We start from the raw sequence: 21,477 nt of genomic DNA, 5'->3' as shown, positions 1-21,477 counted from the left end.
TAAATGTGGTTCAAAAAACACGGTTGTTTGTAATCTGGGAATTAAAAAAAGAAAAATCTTGATTTCGAAAATAATGATGCAGGCTTGACGTTTTTTTACCTGATAATCAAGAATTTATGTTTCTTAAGAAGTCAGAAGTCATTTTTTATCAGCTGATATAAAAACAACAACAGAGGATGTTTGGTGTTACGGCTTTCTACCAGAAGGTTAAAGAGTTCTTAGAATTCAGTCAATACAAGTTACAGGTGTTTAAATCAAAAATATGTCGGAATTTGAGTGGTGCGCTTTATCGCCCATCAACACTTTCTACATGGGGTGCTTATATTCTAGTGGTTATGTCGCAACATTTCCTCTCTTCAGCTGTCCTAACCAATAAAGGCAACAAAAATAACTTGACGAGTGCAGTAATATTACTGACTTCTGCGCAAATGTGACTCTGCAAGCGTCTTCAGTCCATTGTTTGCAAACTGTTTACATGTGGAGTATGAGTATTCAGCTGTTACCATGACGTCTATGGGCTGTGGCTAAGCGGCTACACTGGAGAGGGTCATTTAGTGAATGGTCATTGAGGTAGGTTTGTAAGGTTACAAACTTAGAAGGCTGAGTTGAAGAACTTGAAGCTAACTTACAGGGCTAACTTGAAGACAATGAAGGGACAAGTTTTTGGCATGAAATGGATTCTTTTTATTTGTGTGTCTGCAAACCTGAGACAAAACTTGGGTCAAAAATGTTTTTGCAGCCGGTAAAACTGCTACACATGATACAACGATATGATACAGCCTAAAGTTATGTCCCAATCTGTTATGAGTAATATCTACAGCAATGCTCCGTGACTCTCTCTTTTCTCTTCTTAGCTTTATCCATCACTCTCCTCTTCCTCTTAGCCTCAGCCTTTGTATCAAACAGTACAGAGACGGGCTAACCGGCTGCTTTTTATGACTGAAGGCTGCTGTGTGAAGATGACCTCAACCTGCCGCCAAAGTTACATAGTGCTGTAAAGAGGTGATCAGGCCGCTCTGTGGACATAAGAGAGACGCCATTCTCCCAGTTGAAAGCTATCGCGCTATTGAATCAACCTTTGAATCTTCTGTTTAAAGGTGGAAACGTGACATATTGTTGCTTTAAGGTACAGCCTGAAATGAAAGCAGCTACATTTCAGCACACATGTTCGACTGTGCTTACCTTGACTACATCACAACCTTCTCACACTCCACCAGTCCAGTTCTCACACTCTCAAGTCAACCCTCCGCGGGGGTTTCAGTATCCAGGTCACCTGCCCGGTCAGTCACACTATCCGCTGGATCTCTGAGGACCTGCCTGCAAAGCGCCACACGGCACCGGACCTCTCTCATTTAGACTCGGGGGGCTTCCCTGTGGGGCGTCTTTGTACTCTGCAGGCACAGCATCATGGGACATTCTGGGTTGAGGGGTTTTATCAGAACCACCTGCCTTGCACTGGTCGACCGTATCTCCAACATCTCCTTCCCCTCCTGAGAAGGAAGAAGAAAATCATTTAGACCGTTTCCTGTTGACCTGCATGCCATCACTGAAGTGTGAGAAAATGTGTGTGTTTGATTTCACCTCTGTGTGTGTGTGTCTGTGTCTCTAAACCAACTGAAGACGTTTAATGCTTTCTTGTTTGGGCGCTGTTTTGTTTTGTGTTGGTGAATCTACAGATCAAGGTTAAATTCCAAATGGATAAATTATAGAAGTAAGAGTTGTCTTTAATATCTTCATGCTTAGATCTTATGCTGATATATCTTTGTGCCCAAATATCCCCTCAGGAATTTATGAAGTATTTCTGATTCTGAGTCTGATTTTGATGATACAGACTGAGGTTTAGCAGTAGCAGTGGGTATAACAGTGGTTAAGTAATGGAGGCTATAGTCCTCCAAGCAGGCGGCTCAGGTTCAAGTCTGACCTGAGGCTTCTTTCCCTCCTGTCATTCTCCACTCTCTCCACGATTTCCTACTCTATCCACTGTCCTGTCCAAATGAAGGCATACAAAGCCCCAAAATAGAGACTTTTCATTTAACACCAAACTAGGTCCAAACACTGTTCAACTTTATTATCAATCAATCAATCAATCAATCAATATTTGTAAAGCACCAATTCATTACAAATTTCTTCCTTGGCTCTGAGTTAGAGGTCGGAGCAGGCCGTGCATGAATGATGACAGCAGTGGTTTAGGGGACGACACAGTCCGATGGTGGAGGCTGGGCGTCAGGGACTTTGGGTGGTAGTAGTGCCAGATCACCTGGCTGAAGGTTGGGGGAGTTCCATCTCGAGAGCATGGCTTCTGCTACCGGGGTAAAGGCCTCCTGGGCTTCTAACACACTGACACAGAAGACGGAGGTGGGGAGTCCATAGCAGCAGGCCGCCCTCACTAATAATCCTGAGGAACCTTCAAGACATGGGAGCTCAGGAGCTCCCAGGAAAACAATATTTTTACTACATTATATAGAGCTGAAGTTGTGATAAATGAAAGGTCTGTTGGGATCACAAAAGGGAGCTTGAATCCTCATCACTAAGAATCAGCAGACAGCATCTGTTAAAGACTCCCTCTCCAAAAGTAAACTGTTTTATGTTGAATATTCCCACCTTGTGATTAATTATATGTTTAGGTTTCCCCACCTTTTATCAGTAATAATACTGATGTCAGAACTGTGTTGAGTGTTTCATGTAGTTCATGTTAAGACTTATCAGGTAGAGTCATCACATCTGTAGCAGTATATGTTCATCTCCACTTTCTGAGTCATCATAGCTTTAGATATTACACAACCTGCCTTCAGAGACCTGTTCCTCCGTGACTGTAAAAACATTGGCCACATCACCAGAGTCTCTATGTTTTTCCTTTTTTAAGCCTGACATCTGTATCATGACTTTATCAATCCTAAAATAGTTTCAAGATGTTCTTCCGAGGACAAAAAAAAAAAAAAAAACCCGGCGGCTGAAGGTATGTGAAAGCCCTTTAGTGAAACAGCAGTGATTTAGTGCTTCAATACACGTGTCAGGCGCACTGTAACACCTCAGAAAAGTGGGTCTCCGTCTGCTGTTGGCCGTAATTTACTGTGAAGATGAGTCAGGCCAAGGAATCCCGAGTACAGGAGAGGGATAAACACAAGAGGGCAACAGCTAACCAGGAATTTCTGATTGGCGTTTGTGATCTAAAAATGTGAATTATCAAAAGCAGACGTTTATGTCCAAGAAATTAAAGTTCCTTCCCCCTTTTTGCATTTGGTCACTGCCCCCTCTGGATCTGATTTGCGTCCCGTTGAGCTCCACAGAAAGCGATTCTATCTATTAAAATGTCTTGAAATGTGTTCTGAAGGAAAGATCAATGTCTGTGACAGGGGGATTATGGGATACCCTGCAGTTACTGTGCTGTCATTCAAAATGGGCTCAAAGCAGCAGATTGGGCGCCAGATCTCTCTCAACTCTGTTGTTGAAAACTCACTTCTGGATGTATAATGCTCTAGTTTTATGTTTGAGATCAAGCTGGGCCCGCTCTGCCATTAATCAATCAATCAATCAATCAATCCTCTTCGACTAAATTTATATGGATGTAAGTCAAGTGTGGAGGCCAACAGCAGACAGGTAACACCTTCAGCACATGTTGCTATCTTCCTTTTGTTAAACCCTCTGGAAACCCAGCTGCATAAACGTCCTCTAACTATGTAATTTATAGACTTTTAAATAATAATGGTATTGTGAAAGTATTGAAAATACATTTCTATGAAAACTGGTATAATATACTTTAAGTTTCTGTAAGCCTTCACGATCATGCGTTTGATTAGAGGGTGATCATGTTGGAATTATTATGACAATAATTACACAGGAAAAGGAAACAATACGAAATGCAAAATTTCTGTCCTAGAATTTATTTTATTTTGATAACAGACAAAGTTCCATCTACATACATATAAAACATTGGCGTAGGGTCACACTTTCTTTTATCTAGAGTAAAGTCAAGACCTGCTGTTTTTGTGTCTTGAGATAACATGTTATCAATCAATCAGTCAGACTCTTTTTTTTAGTATAGCACCAATTCATTTCTCACTGGAAGTTTTGACTTCAGATTATTCTGCAAAGACGAGGTTTGCACAAGATTTTCAATGCAAATCCATGTGCACAGTTGATGAATCTGGGCCAAACATTTGCAAAATGGAGCCCTCATGAGCTCAGCAGAGATTGTATTTTCTTCACTTAATGTCTTTTAAATAATTGAATAGAAATGTTTATTCTAAAAAATGTACATAGGTATTCCTAAAGCCTGGCGTACACTGTATGATTGTATAAAATGTCTGGTGCAATGCAAACTCACATTGTATTACTGAATCGTTTACGGCAAAGCTCAAGATGCTCCCACTGAGCAAAGCGATTGTTGGGCACGACCTGAGAGTCACACTGTACACTGAGTTAAATTGTGATGGAAGATTCACAATTGTCAAAAGATATAATGTGTATTTAGGTTGTCTCATATGCCTGACTCCAAATACACGCACATGCCGAAATGTCTCTCTCTCTCTCTCTCTCGCACACACAAACAATCTGCATCACCAATAAACACAAGATTAGATGCTAAATCATATAAATATTCCCTGTCAGTTGGAGGTCCTCAGATATTTCCTGCCAGCGCTTCGAGGGGAAACACAAAATAAACAGGCATGCCTGCTGTTGCCACGGTGATTTTGGACACTATCTGTCAGTTTGTGAAAGTACAATCAGGAAGAAAAAAAGTCCTAAAGTCTGGGAATCGGCTCTTGGCTCTGCTCGCCATGTGTAAGTGTGTGCAGTCCTATTATGTGACTAAAATTTCAAACATGCCAGAAAATCATCTGACCCGCCAGCCGCTGAGCAGCTGATCGGCCGTCAGGGCCAGAATATTTACTGAAAAACTAACCATACACGATCAGGCTTAATTCCCCCCCGACATCAAACTCAAACATCAGGATGAAATCGTGCAGTGTACGCCCGGCTTTAGTTGAACAGTTTCCCTATCACCACAGTTGGTTTAACATTATCAGACTGACTGAAACGATGTGAATGCAGCATCGATCAGTGGATTTTTTTTGCATATTTATTTTCATATTAAGAACGCCATGATGAAAAGCAGAGAGGCTTGCTCCAGCTTGTCCATTTTTTCCACTTAAGAACCTGATGGATAGTTTTTGATATACAAACAGACATGCTGTGCATTATGTCATGCTGCTCCTCTTTACAAATACCAAATACATCTCCTAATTCCACAGACCCTGAGGTAAATTTGCGGTGAAGTATGGGGGGGGGGGGGGTCAGGGTGATTCTGAATGCTGCTGGAAGGAGAGAGGGGCGCGTATATCAGACAAATAATGTGAATAATTATTGGAAATAATGTCTAGATAGATGGAGCAAAGCCAAATTGTGAAATCATGCGCTTCTCTCCGGTACATCACTGTGCTCATTATTTGAAGTCATGCTTGGAAAAACAGGTGTTTCCAATACGGAGGCCTTCATTTTCTGATGATGGTTCAGATATGATATTTCATGGCCGGGGCTGTACACATGATAGGAAGTGATTGGGGAGAGCCGTTCAGAAAGACATGCGTGTAATGGACGCTGATTGGCCCCCGGCTAAATCCCCGGAGCCTGAGCCTGTGGAAAAAGAAGGGGAACCACAAATCTGGAGCAGTAATGAACCCGAATGCTGCATGTTTCCCCTTTCTTTTCCTGGAGGTTGAAATGATTAAAGGATGATTTCTTGTCGTCGTTAAGCAGGTGCCATTTTTATGTGCATCAAATACACCAACAGGGCAGCTGAGTGCAGTTGGCACATGAGCTTTATTCTTCTTTTTCTTAATAAACAGAACCAGCAGGGAGAACATTTGTGTTTTTTTGGGTCTTTTTCCCCCAGTTTGGTTTATGATCGATGCATTGCGTCAGCGTTTGAAGCCCAGGCCTGTGATGTGGTGCAGAGCAGATGTGTGTTTTATAAGCAGAGACACTCTCTTGTGTGATTAATAATCTGCTCATTTATTGTTATTGTAGCCTGAAGCTTTTGACTGAGTGTGGCTGCTGAGTCATCGATTTCGTACTGTTTTTCAAGTGTTTCAAATAACACTTTCTTGGTCATTTTGTAAATAAGGTAATAGCTGCAACACTTAGAAAACCCGGCACATGTTTAAACAATCATTTTGTTGAGTTTCTCCAGTAAACACTTTAATTATATTTGTTTACTAATTTGCTCAAAAGTCGTTTTTATGAGTGGCTCCTGTTTCCTTTAAGTTAGACGGGAGAAAAAGGAACTTGCTGTGGATGTTGTTTGGCTAATAAGGCTGTTAGATATCACAGATAAAGCGTCTCAGTGATGTCACCTTTTGGCTTCTGAAGAGGAGTTTTGAAGTCAAACAACGGTGGATGCCATATTGCAAACGATGTCACTCTTAGGCGCAATAAAATCCATAAAGTCTGTTTTTTATTTTTCTGCTTGTTTCTGCTTGTGATGCATCAGGCTAATGTTGCTGCTCGCCCCAAGAATCACAGAGAAAATGTACCTGTCAACGAGCTGCTCTGCCTCTCTGAACTTCTCATCAGACGTATTTGTTTTTGAGAGTATGTGGCTTCTTTGACTTTCTCTCTCTGTCTCCTAAGACAGGGCTGACATATTTCCAATATGGTAATTATTCCACAAATGTATCATGACGAGTCTATAGTGAACGGACAGATTTTGATCTTACAGGAAAGAAACGATGGGAAGTTAAACTCCAGAGTAAATGGCAGAAAACTCACAAGGGTGAGCGAGCAAGAGAGGTTAATTTCCAGCTAGATTATACATCCTGCACCCAGGGAAGCTTGTACAATTTTAAGTGATGATGAGGTTAAAACTCTTTAAAGTGATTCCTGTTGTTAAAAATAAGTACAAAACCCGAGGACAGGATGAATCATGAAGGTTTTAGTTGTTAATAAGAACATCAAATAATTAAAAAAAACACCTTTTGTAGATGTTAAAGGTTAAATCCAGGCATTAAGGTGCAATATATGCAGGGCATATGTGATGAAGAAATTCAACATCTGTCTTGATGTCATGGGGCCAAAAACTCTTGCATGAAGTCGTCTTATACGTCCAATTCATTTTGAACACCATCTGATTGACAAGAGGAAGAAACAAAACCTCGTACATGAATTAAAACCTTTATTGAGCTTTTTTACGTGCTTGGCACCTGTATTTACATTTTTTCAAAATGTCTCAAAAAGTTTTCCATTTCCCTTTTTTTTTCACACATTTTTTATACCAGATTGGCTGTAAAATTGATATACTGCTCAGCACTTAAATACACAACCTCTACAACACACCAAAACATACTTTATTTACTTTGCTTTGCTATTGCTTCTTTAATAACTTTTCACACAACAACTTTTAAGCTTATGTTATTGATTGCATTCGCCATCTTTATATATATGCCTAAAAAACTTAATCCACTCTAAAATAGGGAAGCTTGTCCAGTCTGTGAGGATAACGGGGTGGAGGAAGTCGTGTTCACTTGTATTTAACCCTGTTTGGCACATTATGTGAAACCACATCTTTGTGAAACTCCTTCTCCTGGGTGTTTGTGGAGCTATGATCTTGTCCATGTTGTTCCTTTCTTTCCAGCCACAGCTTCAGACCGTATCAGCACACTGTTGACCCTCTGACACTTGTAAAACGACAAGGCACAAGTTCTGTGTGGAGTCCGGACTTCTGGATCGCAGTGAAGATTCTTTGGTTTCACCATGTCCCGACCGGTTTGAGTTTAAAAACAAAAACAAGAATGAGTCTCTTGAAATGAGTGTTGTATATTGCACCATATTCAAAACTGATAATCCCACCTCCTATGACTCACAGTTACAGTTTGAGTTTGTTGTCTCTCTCCTGTCGGAGACTTTAAGAGAGTGAAGTTACCGTCACAATGTTTCGCTTTAGTCATACAAAGATACTTAAATAATAGTTTTGACTCCCTGTATAAGGCTTTGTAAGTGGTGGAGTGTCTTTAAAAAACAAAAAACATGAGATGATTTCCTTTTCTGAAAGGCTTGTTTTGCACCTCAGTTCATCAACACTTCTGGTAAAAACACTAAACCTGCTTTGTAGATTTGCTTTTCAGCTGAAAGACTTTAGAGGACTGTGAGGTTCGATGCCCGTTTTCTACCTCACACCATGTGCATGGACATCTGAGAGGATGAGCCGTACTGACGTCCATCACAGGAGCTGCTGCCCTGCTGGCCGCCAGAGGAGTTGCCGATCATGTGCATAGTGTCCATGCCTCCGTTGGACAGGTACTGACGCTCAGCGAAGGCCCCGGCAGGAGTCGAGGAGCACAGCAGACCTCCCTGAGGCTTCTCGGGGCTGGCGGCCAGGCGGGGGGAGGTGGGGAAGTTGTATCCGTACAGGTTGTAAGGGTTGTGCAGGGAGAAAGCGTTGTAGGAGCCCTGCTGCACGTGGTGGTGGCTCCCGCTGAACATGTGGGCAGAGGAAGGGGAGGATCCAGAGGAGGAGGAGGAGCCAGAGTTGGAGCCTCCTCCCGCCTGCATCACATACTGAAGCTGCGACGCCGGAAAGGAGCCAAGCTGACCGCTGTAGGCATCCATCTTCCCTCCAGCGCTCCCACCGCCCCCACCGCCAGTCAGGGAGGGGTGCGCACCGCCCTGCATGCCAGCAGCAATCAAAGAGGAAGTCCTCTGCGGCAGGAAGGATTCAGAGGGCTGAGCGGAGGCTACGGCGCCCCCTGCAGCCTGGAGACGTCCGTAAGAGCTGTCAGCCAGGCCACCGTAGCCCTGCAGGGCGGCCATGTTGCTGCGAGCACAGGCTGGGTACTCAGACAGGCCCAGGTTACAGAGCTGACTCTCCCTGCAGCCCACATTGAAGGTGTTGGGGGCGAGGTGGAAGGTGGGTGGGGAGCAGGAGGGAGAGAGGAGGTGAGCCGCGCCAGAAGGGGAGGGAGTTCCTGTGCTGGAGGTGGTGGGAGAAGTGCCGGTGCTTCCACCTGCAGAACACACACACAGAGAGAAAAAATGAAATAAAGGACCACTCCATATGTTCCTTTTTATTTCTGCATTGACCTGAATTCTTATAAATGCTCATGAGAGCATTTATAAGAATTCAGGTGAATGCAGAAATAAAAAAAGTACTAAAACAATTGGATGAGACAAAAACAATGACACAGGAAGTTTAAGTTTTCTTTAAATCTTTTGTGAGTAATTCCTAATGATACAAGTTTCAACGCATTCAATTTGATACTTTAAATCTCGGGAAGGGGAATCCCTCCATGCATCCTCCTGTTGCTCTCTGCCATTACTGCATCCTTCTTTTTACGTCATATCTTTCCTCCTGAGACTGTGACGCTCTGACGTGCATGTGTGCACAACTGACTCTTGAAGATTTCAGGGGCCGCCTGCATGAAATTCTCCAGAAATATTCAGGAGTGAATATTTGAAAAACAGCTTTGGGTTGGTTAAATGCAAAGAAAAGGTAAAGCCATAACCCCTGACAGTCTTTATACTATGTCACCTTCCTCTACCTCAGGTAAGGCCTCCACATTGGCTCATGATTACATGAGTTATAAAGTACTTATAGTGGATTACTTTTTGTAGGATACCCCCCTTAAAGCGAATTAGCATGTTGACAATTCCATTTATGATCCGCTGATCCAAATGGACTTTTTCAAACTCCATCTGTCAAACTAATTTTATGACCTTTTCCTCTGAATCTGCTGGAAACAACATCGTGAATCATACTGAACTTTATATTGCTGGTATGTGGAGATAAATATGGATTCAGTTTTTGACCACGTCTGGTCAACAGAGCCCACATCCCCAATCCTTCCCTCAATAAAAGCCACTGACTCCGAGTTCCTACACTGTATACTGTACCAATTCAGCCAGAGGGGGGAAGAGAGAGGCTTTATATATCAGAGAAAAAATAAATTGGTGTGCATTGTTGGCACAAATTGTATCCTTTCAAAGTCGAGAGTGAAATGATAGCTGTGGGATATCAATCGCATATTTCTCTATTAATGAGAATTTGGCCGGGGTTCATCTTGCCGTTGGAGAAATTCAGTTTGAACCAAGAACGGGGAGGAGGCATAACTAAATAATCCAGGGCTTGCTTGGCTGGGGTTCTGTTTTTTTTTTGCACCATATGCCTTCGATAATATGGCTGCAGAAGAAGACGGGGGGGGGGGGGATACAGAGAAAGGGTTTGAGGGAGAGGGAGAGAGCAAGGTGGACATATATGAGAAGAAAATAAAAGAAAGGAGGAGAAGATGAGAGTTTGGTGATGTCATGTTTTCCTGCAGTCAGAAAGGCTCGAGGGGGAAGAGTTGATTACTTGGAGGGAAAAGGGCGCCTGGTGCTTTAAGGGAAAATGTACACACACACACACACACACACACACACATAAAATCACACACATGTACAGCAGTGTCCTTTTAGGGTGATACAGGGTTCACCAGCGACGCAAGGACTTTCATTAAATCCTCATCACTTGAAGAGTTTAATGATAACAAACACGTGTGCCTGCTCGGACAGAGTCGCAGCGTCACGTCATGCTGACCCTGCTGAGGTAACCGAGATGGAGTCAGCGAGGAAACAGGGCTCCTTTAAAGCACAGTGGCCCTTGATATGAGCCATGACTAAGACCCTGAGCCGACCCTGGAGCCGAGACAAAGGGAGGTGGCCACGACTCGTGTCGCTGAGCCGTCCAAAGGCCACAGGGTTTGTTTAAACGCTTTTATTTTGAAGGGCTGAGCGCGATGTGAAAAGTTCAGCAGACGCCGGGCCGACGTGCCAGAGGAGCAGCGAATGGCCAAGCTCAAACGAAGGACAAGCAGGGCCGATGCAGCGTGTGCTGATGGACGCAGGGAAAGCATGCAGAGGGAGAGTTCAGGTTGGGACAGAACACACACCAAGGTCATGATGATAACCTACAGAGACCACTCCCACTTTTATAGGTTGTCATACAGTGATGAATCAGTGTTTGAAATGCTACAAAAGTCCATTAAAACCATTGTGACGTTGTGTTTTCACTCACCTTGCTGTTTCTGCATGTTGGTGAAGTCTTCAAAGGTGAGGGTCCTCACTGGAGGTCTCCAGAAAGCATAAGTCTCCATGATCGCCTCCAGCCCAGTCCTGACAGAAACACACACACACACACACACACACACGTTTCAGAACACAAACACACAACACAATAGAAACTGAAAAGAGACCATGATGAACGCTGCATGTGTTCGACCAGACGACATGAATTAAAAGAGTTTAGGGGGAAGTTTATTATTACTACTTAAATAGATTCAGATTATTTTTTATATTTTTAAAGTTTTTTTTATTTATTTTGCCTTTATTTGAGAGGACAGTGGATAGAGCAGGAAATTGGGAGAGTGGGTGCGGAATTACAAGCGAGGACGCAGCCACATGCGGGACTTGAAACGGGGGCGTCCTTGTGGAGGACGATAGCCTCCGTACAAGGGGCACTACCTAACCACTAGGCCATCAGTGCCCCGTTCCGATTCCTCCTAATACTCTATTGCTTTTCTTTTAAGCCTGAATGGTCGGATCCGTGTGTGTATATCTGTTGTGATCTGGTCATTCTCCTCGCAGCTGATCTCTGTTTGAGCAAACTGGGCAACGACTTATCTCAGCTCTTCACACAGGTGAGCAATATTTAACCTGGGAGAGTCGTGTTCTTTGATCTGATTTGTTTATTGATGTTTGTTTTCCACAAAGAACAAAATCGAAACGTGAAAAGTGACAAGCTTTCAAAGCTGCAGATAACGGCGCCCATGTTTCATGTTCATGCCTGAATAGTTTACTCCACTATTTATATTCTACTGTTTATATGCTATTTTTTTGTATTGATCTTATCTACTCTGTTTTGATTTTGATTTTGTATTACCCACTCCTACTTGTCTTTGAGTTGCTGCAACACCTGAATTTCCCCTCTGGGGATCAATGAAGTATTATCTTATCATTCTTCTGAAGCTGTTGCACCATCTGATGAATTCACAAATATACTGACATCTTATATGTTAAGATGAATACAACAACACTTAATTTGAGGCTGTATTATATTGTATTATTAGATGAGGGTCAAAACTTGCTTCACATGTGAAAGTTATAAGGAAACTTTTGTTGTCAATTGTCACTTTACAAATAAAAGTAACTTAACTAAAATCTTTATTAGCATGAAAACTAAAACATTCAATTATATCTTTACTTAAAACAAAATACTTTTATTGGATAAATATCCATTCTCTCCATCATTTGTATTATTTTTTTTTTGTCAGACCTTGACTTGAAGTTTCTCTGATGTCAAATGTTGTCATTTTTCTTCCTGGTTGTTAACAGCTTTGTCCGATTTTCTGTCATCCTTGTTCTAAATTAATATCTGTTTTTGTCTGGGCTATTTAAGTAGAAGCACATTTTATATTAATTGTATTAAAATATATGACCATATGTCATGTGACTAACAAAAGAGCAGGGAGGGATACAGTGAAAATATAAGTAAGAGCAAAAGTATTGAAAAGTTGGGAGGTGATATGATAGAGTGAGAGAGAGTGAATCAGAGCCCAGATCGAATAAGAGTGTATGAAAGAGAGAGAGAGAGGGAGGGAGAGAGAGAGAAGGAGGGGAGAAACTAGAGTCCCGTTTGGAGGAAACTGGAGCCATTAAAAAGGAGCAGGTTTTTACTGTGCACATAAATCTGGGTGACGTTTCATCTTGAATCTGTACACGGTTCTCCTTCCTGCTTGATTTACTTCCCCGCTCGGCCCTGTCCCGGTGAAACCAGCGCCCGTCACTGCTCACCGTGTTATTTTAGGGCCACTAACTCCCCCGGCCGTGGCAGCTCGTTAGTGCGCCACGCTAATCGGCAGGGCCCTCGCCATCACTGCACTCATTCATACAGCCACACTGCTGCGGGACCAAAACCCAACAAATGAGCTGTATCCCTCCGCCAGGCCATAAAGGCTGCTCAGCAGACAGAGCTGACGACTGCACCATAACTTAGAGCCTGGGATAGTTCTATATTAAGACGCCATTAAAGTCAGAAAAAGGAAAACAAGCTGGCACTTAATTTGAGAATTAGCAGAGCAGGTTTGCCCTTTTCTATTAATTTTAAATTTCCCCTCAGTGTGGAATTAGCCGGTAATTTTCCACAGCCTTACCGCTCCAGTCCAAAGAAAAGTGTGTCAGTGTTGTTTGATGGCTGTTAATGTCGCTCATATCCGATAATAATATAAACTGAGTAATGTTTATAAGACACACATTGCCGAGAAACCAAAACAAAAGATGTCACACCTGGTTTTAATGTCTGCGGCTTCTTGTTTCCAACTGCAGCTGCTCCTTTTGACTTTGAGCAGTTTGGCTCATTGGACAAAAAAAGGGCAAATCTGGGAAAATCCCGCTATACAGTATTACTCCAGGAAAGACTATCTAGAGTTTAAAATGGGTACTGCAGTCCAAATTCAAAACATTTGAGAGAGCTGTCTCCCCCCGGTCCCCTTCCTCTCTAGAGTCGAAGCACTTGGAAAACAGATTGCGATGTCACAGACAGGGAAGCTTCAGTGTTTAGCCAGCTCTGCATCAGTCTGTAAACCTTTCTGCACTATAAGTAACTGCTCTCATATCTGGTAAACTGAGGGGCGTCTAAAACGGCCGTGTGGGGGTGTCTTAAAACCGCCTACCTTCTCTGGTCCAAACAAATCCAGAGCATTCAGGAGCAGAATCTAAAGTTAGAAGGAGGACATACTGGCTGCTGCATTGTTGTCAGAGAAGCCAGCACTTCAACATAGCATGTTTCCTTAATGTCTGATCATATAGTAAGGTCACTTTATCATTTCACTCAGTAGATGGTTAGTCATTTGTTGTAATTTCTCTCTGATTTAATGTTAACCTAGTTGATCCTGGTTCAACATTATAGTTTTTAAATCACAACAGGCATTGATCATTCCCAACAAACTTTGCTTTAATTTGGATTAAGATGAAAACAAATCCCAAAACGGGAGATTCGTTTTCTAGTTGTGAGCCTTCAGCAGACTATGCAGGTTTGGAAAATGACTTGTAACACTGTCAAACAGGGTGGACAAATATTTGATCCAACTTCTAATCCATCCAAATGAAGATTGATATAGAATTAAACCCCTTTAAGACTGCAGAAGTGTGAAGATGTTTCTTAATTGAGGATTTTATGCACGTTAAGTCCAAGGATATAAAGAGATTTACGTCTCTTTAAAGGAGATTTTAAAAAATGTAAACTAGTTTAGCAAACAATAACGTCATTCTGTCAGCTCATGCAGACCCCTTGTTGCTTCTCTGATGAGCAAAAACAATCACTGAATAAAGAGGTATGTTCAGCAGATACACTCGCACAGAGAGACTTGCAGTAAGGGACAAATTAAACTTGTAAATCAGCATAATTATGCAAAACAGCAGCAGAAGGGTAGAGGCTCGGCGGTGCAGCTCACTAACAACATTCATGACAGATCAAAGAGAAAAAGCAGCACCAGACACGCAGCGTTCAGTTTGATTTACCACTGAGGGAAGGCTTTTTAAGGTGACAGAAGACGAGTTCTTGCACCAAGTTATCTGCAGCTTCTTTTTGAATCTGAACCTGGAGGGGAGGAACCCCGATCAGGACGTGAGGATAGATTCATTTTCTCTCTCTCTCTCTCTCTCTCTCTGGACAAATATCTCACTCCCCGTTATCTTTTCATCTGTAGCTTTTCTGCAATGAAATTCTAACGCCAGTTCGTAAATCAAACAGTCCATTGTTTGAAAAACGAAAAAAGATGTCTCAAATATCTGTGTGCCAATAATGCGGACCAGATGAGGGGGCTGCTTTCATGTGCAGAGGGGCACAACCCCCCTTCTTCTTCCTCCTCCATCCCCAAATGTTATATATGATAATTCAGACAGTTAGAGAGGGAGAGAGAGAGAGAGGGAGAGAGAGAGAGAGAGAGATAGGGGCAGAAGGAAAGAGAGGCAGGGAGAAAGACACAGTGAGAGCTTTTTCTTTTCCTACATTAATTAATCTAATGACTGACAGACGATGCAGCTGTGTGTGAGCTCTGTGCTGTCACACATTGGACACAGTGGACACCGCAGGGTCGATGGCTGAGTCCTCTTTATGTGATGTTAGTGACAGGTTTAAGTTTCAGTGCATCTTTAGGACTGCTGTTTGAAATGAGCAATAATCAATGCTGCATGACTCTCCTGCTTCAGAGAAATGTGCAGAGTGGTATCAAACTTGCAATTAAAAAAAAAAACAGCTATTAACCTTGTACGCGTGTCCTTTTTGCAGAGGTCAAAGATGTCTACATGTAAAGGTTGAAGTGGGAGTGACTGGATTGAAAGCATTGATTTAATTGATTTAACAGCATTTGAATGGATTAATTAGAAGCTGGGAGAAATATAAGTAAAGTATTTACAGGTGGCTATATGACTAAAATCTTCTCTTTTTATCTTGTATCTTTATTACCTATTTAGTACAAGGGGTAGTAATATATGACCCTGTATGCATATTCCTGTGCATATCTCATATTTCTTGTATTGGATGTGCATTTTACCCCTAATAAATGAAATATTTCAAAATCGCTTGTTAAATATAATTTTTTTTTTTTTTTTTTACCTGTACGAGGTCAGGGATTATTTACATAAATATTGCTCTCACACACACACACACGTAATGACTCCTCATGTCAGGGGCAAAAGGTGCGGGCCGAGGCCTCACTCAGTTAGTAACAAAGTTACAAAGTAACAAAGTCTTTTAGATCTAGTTTAGAATCCCATTTTTGTCATACTTTTATTGGTTCTAGTTCGCCTCACGTTTCTTTCTTTTTTGTTATGAAAGCCTTCGTTAGATTGTGAGTCGATATCATTTCACCTCTGTACTTTTATATTGATTGTAGAACAGCTTAATATCAGTGTCCCAGTATGTGATTTCCCATTGCGTTACAGCATCATGGAGGCTCGATGTGCAATGACTACAGAGATACTAAACGATGAGAGTTCAGCGCGAGATTGTAAAGACTGTTTCTACTTTTTCAAGCCTGAAGAGCAAAGTTTGCATTTTGAGAGTTCATGCACATGTCATGAGATGAACGAGACCATGGGAGGAATATGGAGAGGTGTGTTTGGTGCTCAATTGACTCCATCTACATCCACTGACTCTGTGTGTGTGTGTGTGTGTGTGTGTGTGTGTGTGTGTGTGTGTGTGTGTGTGTGTGTGTGTGTGTGTGTGTGTGTGTGTGTGTGTGTGTGTTGCAGATCTGAAGGCTTTCCTCTTGGCAACAGACAAGCAGCTGTTTTTATAAGGAGCAGCATCTGGAGCTAAGTGCAAATCTTCAGAGGATTATTTCCATATTAAAGAGCACTCAGAAAAAAATCGGATTCTTTGTGGGGCAGAATAAGAAAACACAGAAACAGGCTGAATATTTCAGCGTCTCAGTTGGTAAACAGATTTTTGTAATGATGTACCTGTTTCTGCCAGAGTCCCTGAACCCTTTGGCGAACGGGTTGCGGTCGATCTTTAGTCTGGTGATCTGCAGACAAGAAGAACATGGAGAGGACATTTTTAGCTAATATTTCAAAATAAAGCACATTTACAACCTTGATAGTAAATACACCAACATTTTCTGTGCAGCTTCAAAATAAATTCTTGTAATATCAAAGCTGCACATCATTATTTTAACGTTGGTTATTACAGTACAAAGCCAAACGCTATTATCCAATTACCTCCCTTTTTCTGAATGTTTTTTTGGGGTCATGTATAAGAAACGTTTGCTGTTTGGAAAGTTTAATAAAAACGGACAATTTGAGAAGCAAAATGTTGGAAGAAAAGTTTGACAAAATGGCATTCGCTGTTTATTGAACTCTGTCCTACAAGAGAGCTTGTAAAAGTTCAACCAATTTTTTATATTTACATAAAAATGTGCATGGGAAAGATTCTTTGCAGGCGGAGAAATCAAGCTTTTAAAATAAAATTGCAATGTGCTGCAATCATTTGGAAGGATTTTTTAAATTAGCATCCATCCTACTGAGTGATATTTTGAAGGGTGGATGATTAAGGCAGAGAGCTGCATGTACCTGTTGGTTCTGGTAGGCGGTGACGGTGGTGAAGACGGTCTCGGGGAAGCTGAAGGTCTTGACGCCCTCTCCGCTGGGGACTGACTTGTTGGGGGACAGTTCGCTGCTGAAGTCCTTCCTGATGACGTGAACACGAGGCTGATACTTGTGCATGGAGTGCAGGATGATCTGAAAATGGAAAAGCAGAGGAAGTGAAGTTGGTTTGATGTCTGAGGAAAATGTGATCCAAAGGGGGGGGGGGGGGAGCACAACAAAGCGAAACATGCGTGTCTCTTTATCTGCATCTGCAACTGTGTGTGAGTGTGTGTGAGGGTTTTATGCTTTCTAGAAGACTTTTAAAAATAAGCACAATTATGAGGGACGTGTTCCAAATTGAGAACATTCGTCCTGTCGTCACCATCTTTAATCCCTTTGAATTTGTTTTCACTGCAGGCAGAATCAAATAGTCTCAATTTGTATGAATCTGTTTTTGCTTTTCATAAATAATCAACCAGAAAAGGCATGAAGAGAGTGGAAAATGGTATTCCTTTTTAAAGAAAACAGAAAGACGTCAGAGGATCAGGTTTCATTGATGACTCAGGGTAAAGATGTAAATAATTAGGAGTTATGACATAATTTGATAAACGACCCCTCCACGACTTTACTCTTCATCACAAGTCTTTATGTGAATCTGTGAAGTTTGCGTCTAAACTTATACATTCATGATAAATAGCCCTGCTGCTGCTGTGCAACATAATTTAGCTTGCCTCATTCTGTGCTACATGACATAAAGCGGAAACCGAGTTCACACTCGGAGCTGAGGATTATTTCAGAGCAGAGCCGAGGCGTCAGACGCTGTCGGCCCCTGCATCGCCTCGGGGCTTCGGCCTGCTCTTGATTAATCCGAGAGTGAGAAAAACCGACACAGAGCCAAACACGCTCAACCTCTCCCCTAAATCTGCTACAACAGAGGAGGTCATTTCAAACCAGGGCTGCAGGGCTGCAGGGAGAACAGAGAAGATAATGTGAAATAAATAAATACAAATTATGACTGGGTGGCTGAACGGACGCACACAGACGCATCATGCAGATGTAAATCACTGTATATTTGAGAGATGTTATTTGCAGGTAAAATGATGCCTAGATTTGACTTTCTTCCCGATTGTGTCTGCACAAAAAGTGACACACAGTGTCCACAATCACCATGGCAACAACAGGCATGCCTGTTAAATCTGTGCTCCCCCGTGTATGATAAAAGAAACGTTGGCAGGAAATATCTGCAGACCTCAGAATATTTGTTGTGTTTTAGCTTTGAGTGTGTGTGTGTGTGTGTGTGTGTGTGTGTGTGTGTGTGTGTGTATGAGCCGTGTATATGAGACAACTGAAATATACATAAGATCTGACTTCAAAAGTTCCATCTCAATGTAACTCATACACGAGTGTGAGCACATAAATCGTCATCTTCGGTAGTGCGTCGTAAATGTGTCAGTCGTGCAGCGTGAGCACACATTCCACCACTCCTTTTATACAATCTTACAGCGCACAGGGCACCGGTAGCCTAGTGGTTAGTGCACATGTCAATTGTCAGAGGCTATAGTCCTCCGAGCGGGCGGCCTGGGTTTGAATCTGACCTGTGGCTGCTTTCCCGCATGTCATTCTCTCTCTCTCTCTCTCTCTCTCTCTGCATATAAAGACAGCACATTGTTATGAGGATCATCTTTTTGTGATTTCATTACACACACACACACACACACACACACACACACGCTGCCTCAGGACCCAGAGGACTCGTGCTTCTCGTCCCCGCTCGTCCTGTGGTGATGTAACAAAGCAGATCGCACATCAACACGCTGATCTCAGAACAAAGGACCGAGAGAGCAGCCAGAGGACTTCAGCTGACCGCTGTTCACACTCAAATACAAATTAGGCTAAATAAGCGATGTTTTCATTTTCACGGTGGGTAATGACATTCTTTTCATTGACATTTCCGCCCAAGAGACACAAACACATCCTGCGTGTACGCCAACAGATGTCCAGTTGATCTTTACAAAGTCAAATCAAACCACACAGACTGAAAAACCGCCAAAAACAACGAGGATAATGCATCACAAAACATGCTGATGTGATGTGAAAACCGTTCATCTCTCAAAGGCCAAAGTAATGAGATTGAATACAAGAGGGTAAACATTTAAAACAGACTCTTTGCTCTGAACGATTTCACACAACAGCAAAAAGTTTGTTCCAAAGAAACGGCTCATTAGTAACAAAGGAAAAGAGGGTCCAAATAAGAAAAGAAAAATCTCTTGGCTGGTCCAAGCGAGCTTCAATGTTTTATTAGCTTTTCCCAGAGACCAGCGAGGAGAGACGGGAAGAAAACGACAGACGAGAGTGACAGCGCGAGGCGGGTCTGAAACCTCAAGGCCGATGAGTCCAGACGGGCAGTGAGGCGTCCTGAAGACTCAAACGCTCTTAAAGCTTTGGAGAAATGTTTCCTGTACACATCAAACCATTTGATTTGGTTCAAAGCTTCTTCTGAGAAAATGTTTCCTGCAGCGAAACAAATCACAATCTTCTTAAATATCAGACCAAAGCAGCTGGGTTGGTATTCAACAGAAGCCTGGCTGCTGCATTGTTTTCAGAGAAGCCAGCACTTCAACATAGCATGTTTCCTTAATGTCTGAATATGTAGTAAGGTCATTTTATCAGAAAAATTAGAAACCTGCGAGTCTAATCGCTAAATTACAAATGCTGTGGAGGCTGTGTTTGTTTACCAGTCTGGATGACATTTTGTAATACATTTTCTCTTTTTTTTTATTTCCGACTCTGCTTCTGTTGTGCGCCCTGACATCTGATGTTTTATGACATGTATGTAGTCTGCTTCTGATGAGGCAGATACTTTATGACACCACAAGTCAGGAGGACGAGGGAGACGAGGCGACGTCAAACACACAGGAAGCTCCGAAATTAACTTTCCTTTGGCCTCTAAAGTCCCTCGAGGGAAACAAAGTCTTTAAAGAAAGTAGAGCAGCAGGAGAGGAACGACAACCTCCCTGTTTCAGTTACAGAGAGTCCTCGCTCCACTTACACCCATGGGTGATTATATTTGTCACCACCGAGCTGATGTGATCATCTGCAGAGCTGTGACAGAGTATGAACCTGCCGTAACTGGTCGCTGCCCTTCTTTGTTACAGCATAGGAATCATCACTAAAAAACCATCACACCACCTGGCAGCTCGGCAGTAATGGTGAACCTCGGAGCAGAAATTGATTTGTAACAGCTCCTCAAAGTCTTTCATCAGCCTCCCAGACCACAGCCGTCAAATGAGCCTCCGCTGAAGCGCTCTGACAGTCATAACAGGAGGCACTGAGCCGTCTCCAGCTGATTCCACGTTCAGATTATGTGACTTTAAAAAAGAGAGCGGATCATCTGCTGTTTGAAGCAACTCCACATCAGCTAATCAGAGGACACAGAGTTCTCACTGGCCTGGATTTGAATTCAATCTGCTCTGATTTCCATAAAGACTAAATAAAATGATATTCAAAGGGAGCTTTAATTTATGAGGAGGATGGAGTTGTAGTTTTTAAAAGCTATTTTTGCACACATTCAGGGTTTTTCTCGCCGCTTGAGATGAAATATTTAAAGACGCTTCAGAGAGCACATTCTTTTCTCATTATGAAAATCAGCATTATCACATAATTCATGTCCACTTTAGTCAGAGTAAGGAGTAAAAATAACTTGATTATGAGCTAACATAAGCTTTGCAATTCATTTTTTCCAAAGATTTATTTTGTATGTCTTTATAGAGAGACAGGACAGTTGATAGAAACCCTGAAATCATGGAGCTGTATTCACAAAAACACGGAAAAGTTTTATGTTTTTGTGCAATTTTCGGTCTTTAAAAACAAGTAATTACTCAATATTTGTTACCTAGGACTTCCATTTTTCTTGCCGTTGTATAGAAACAGGTATCAACGTTTGGTATTCCCTCGTATTGTTTCAAGGTTTCAAACTTCGGTATGGTGACAACCTCAGTCGTCACTGTTCAGTTTCGCGTTTGAAAATAAGAAAAGTTGGGTGATTACTTTCAGAGCAGTCGTTGCAGGTTCATCCCTACGGGTCAAATAAAGCTCATAATGAAAAGTTAACACAGTTTTCCTTCCACCTAAAATTGTCCCTTTCCCATGAAACCCATTAAAAGTGCAAATGAGGGACTCACTTTAGCGTGCCGCCCGCTTGCTGATTAAACATAAGGGAAGGCAGTAAATCAGACAAATTGTGGTCAAACTTGTTGCATTACAGTTAAATATTTCACCTATGAAAGCCACATTAAACATGCAGCGCAGCCAAGAACCAATAAGAGACTTACTTTAGCTAACCACCTCTGTTACCGACCGGCTACG

The 21,477-nt window shown here is 42.1% G+C and overlaps 1 protein-coding gene across 2 annotated transcripts in view; it reads right to left on the bottom strand.

Moving 5' to 3' along the window:
* Positions 1 to 7,154: 7,154 nt before the first annotated feature.
* The window catches only part of tbx15 (T-box transcription factor 15), a 36,887-nt gene continuing 22,564 nt past the window's right edge, over positions 7,155 to 21,477 (bottom strand). For both annotated transcript variants that reach the window (XM_061053544.1, XM_061053543.1), the window contains exons 5-8: positions 17,098 to 17,265; positions 16,489 to 16,553; positions 11,045 to 11,142; positions 7,155 to 8,999 (exon numbers count right to left, since the gene is read on the bottom strand). In XM_061053544.1, coding sequence (XP_060909527.1) covers positions 8,167 to 8,999; positions 11,045 to 11,142; positions 16,489 to 16,553; positions 17,098 to 17,265 — 1,164 coding nt within the window. In that variant the 3' untranslated portion in view covers positions 7,155 to 8,166. The remainder of the gene's footprint in view (positions 9,000 to 11,044; positions 11,143 to 16,488; positions 16,554 to 17,097; positions 17,266 to 21,477) is intronic.

This window comes from Labrus mixtus, chromosome 13 (genome assembly GCF_963584025.1).
Source record: "Labrus mixtus chromosome 13, fLabMix1.1, whole genome shotgun sequence".
In the NCBI taxonomy this organism is placed as follows: Eukaryota; Metazoa; Chordata; class Actinopteri; order Labriformes; family Labridae; genus Labrus; species Labrus mixtus.
The sequence above is the reverse complement of the archived record's forward strand: the minus strand, read 5'-3'. Positions and strand labels throughout refer to the sequence as shown.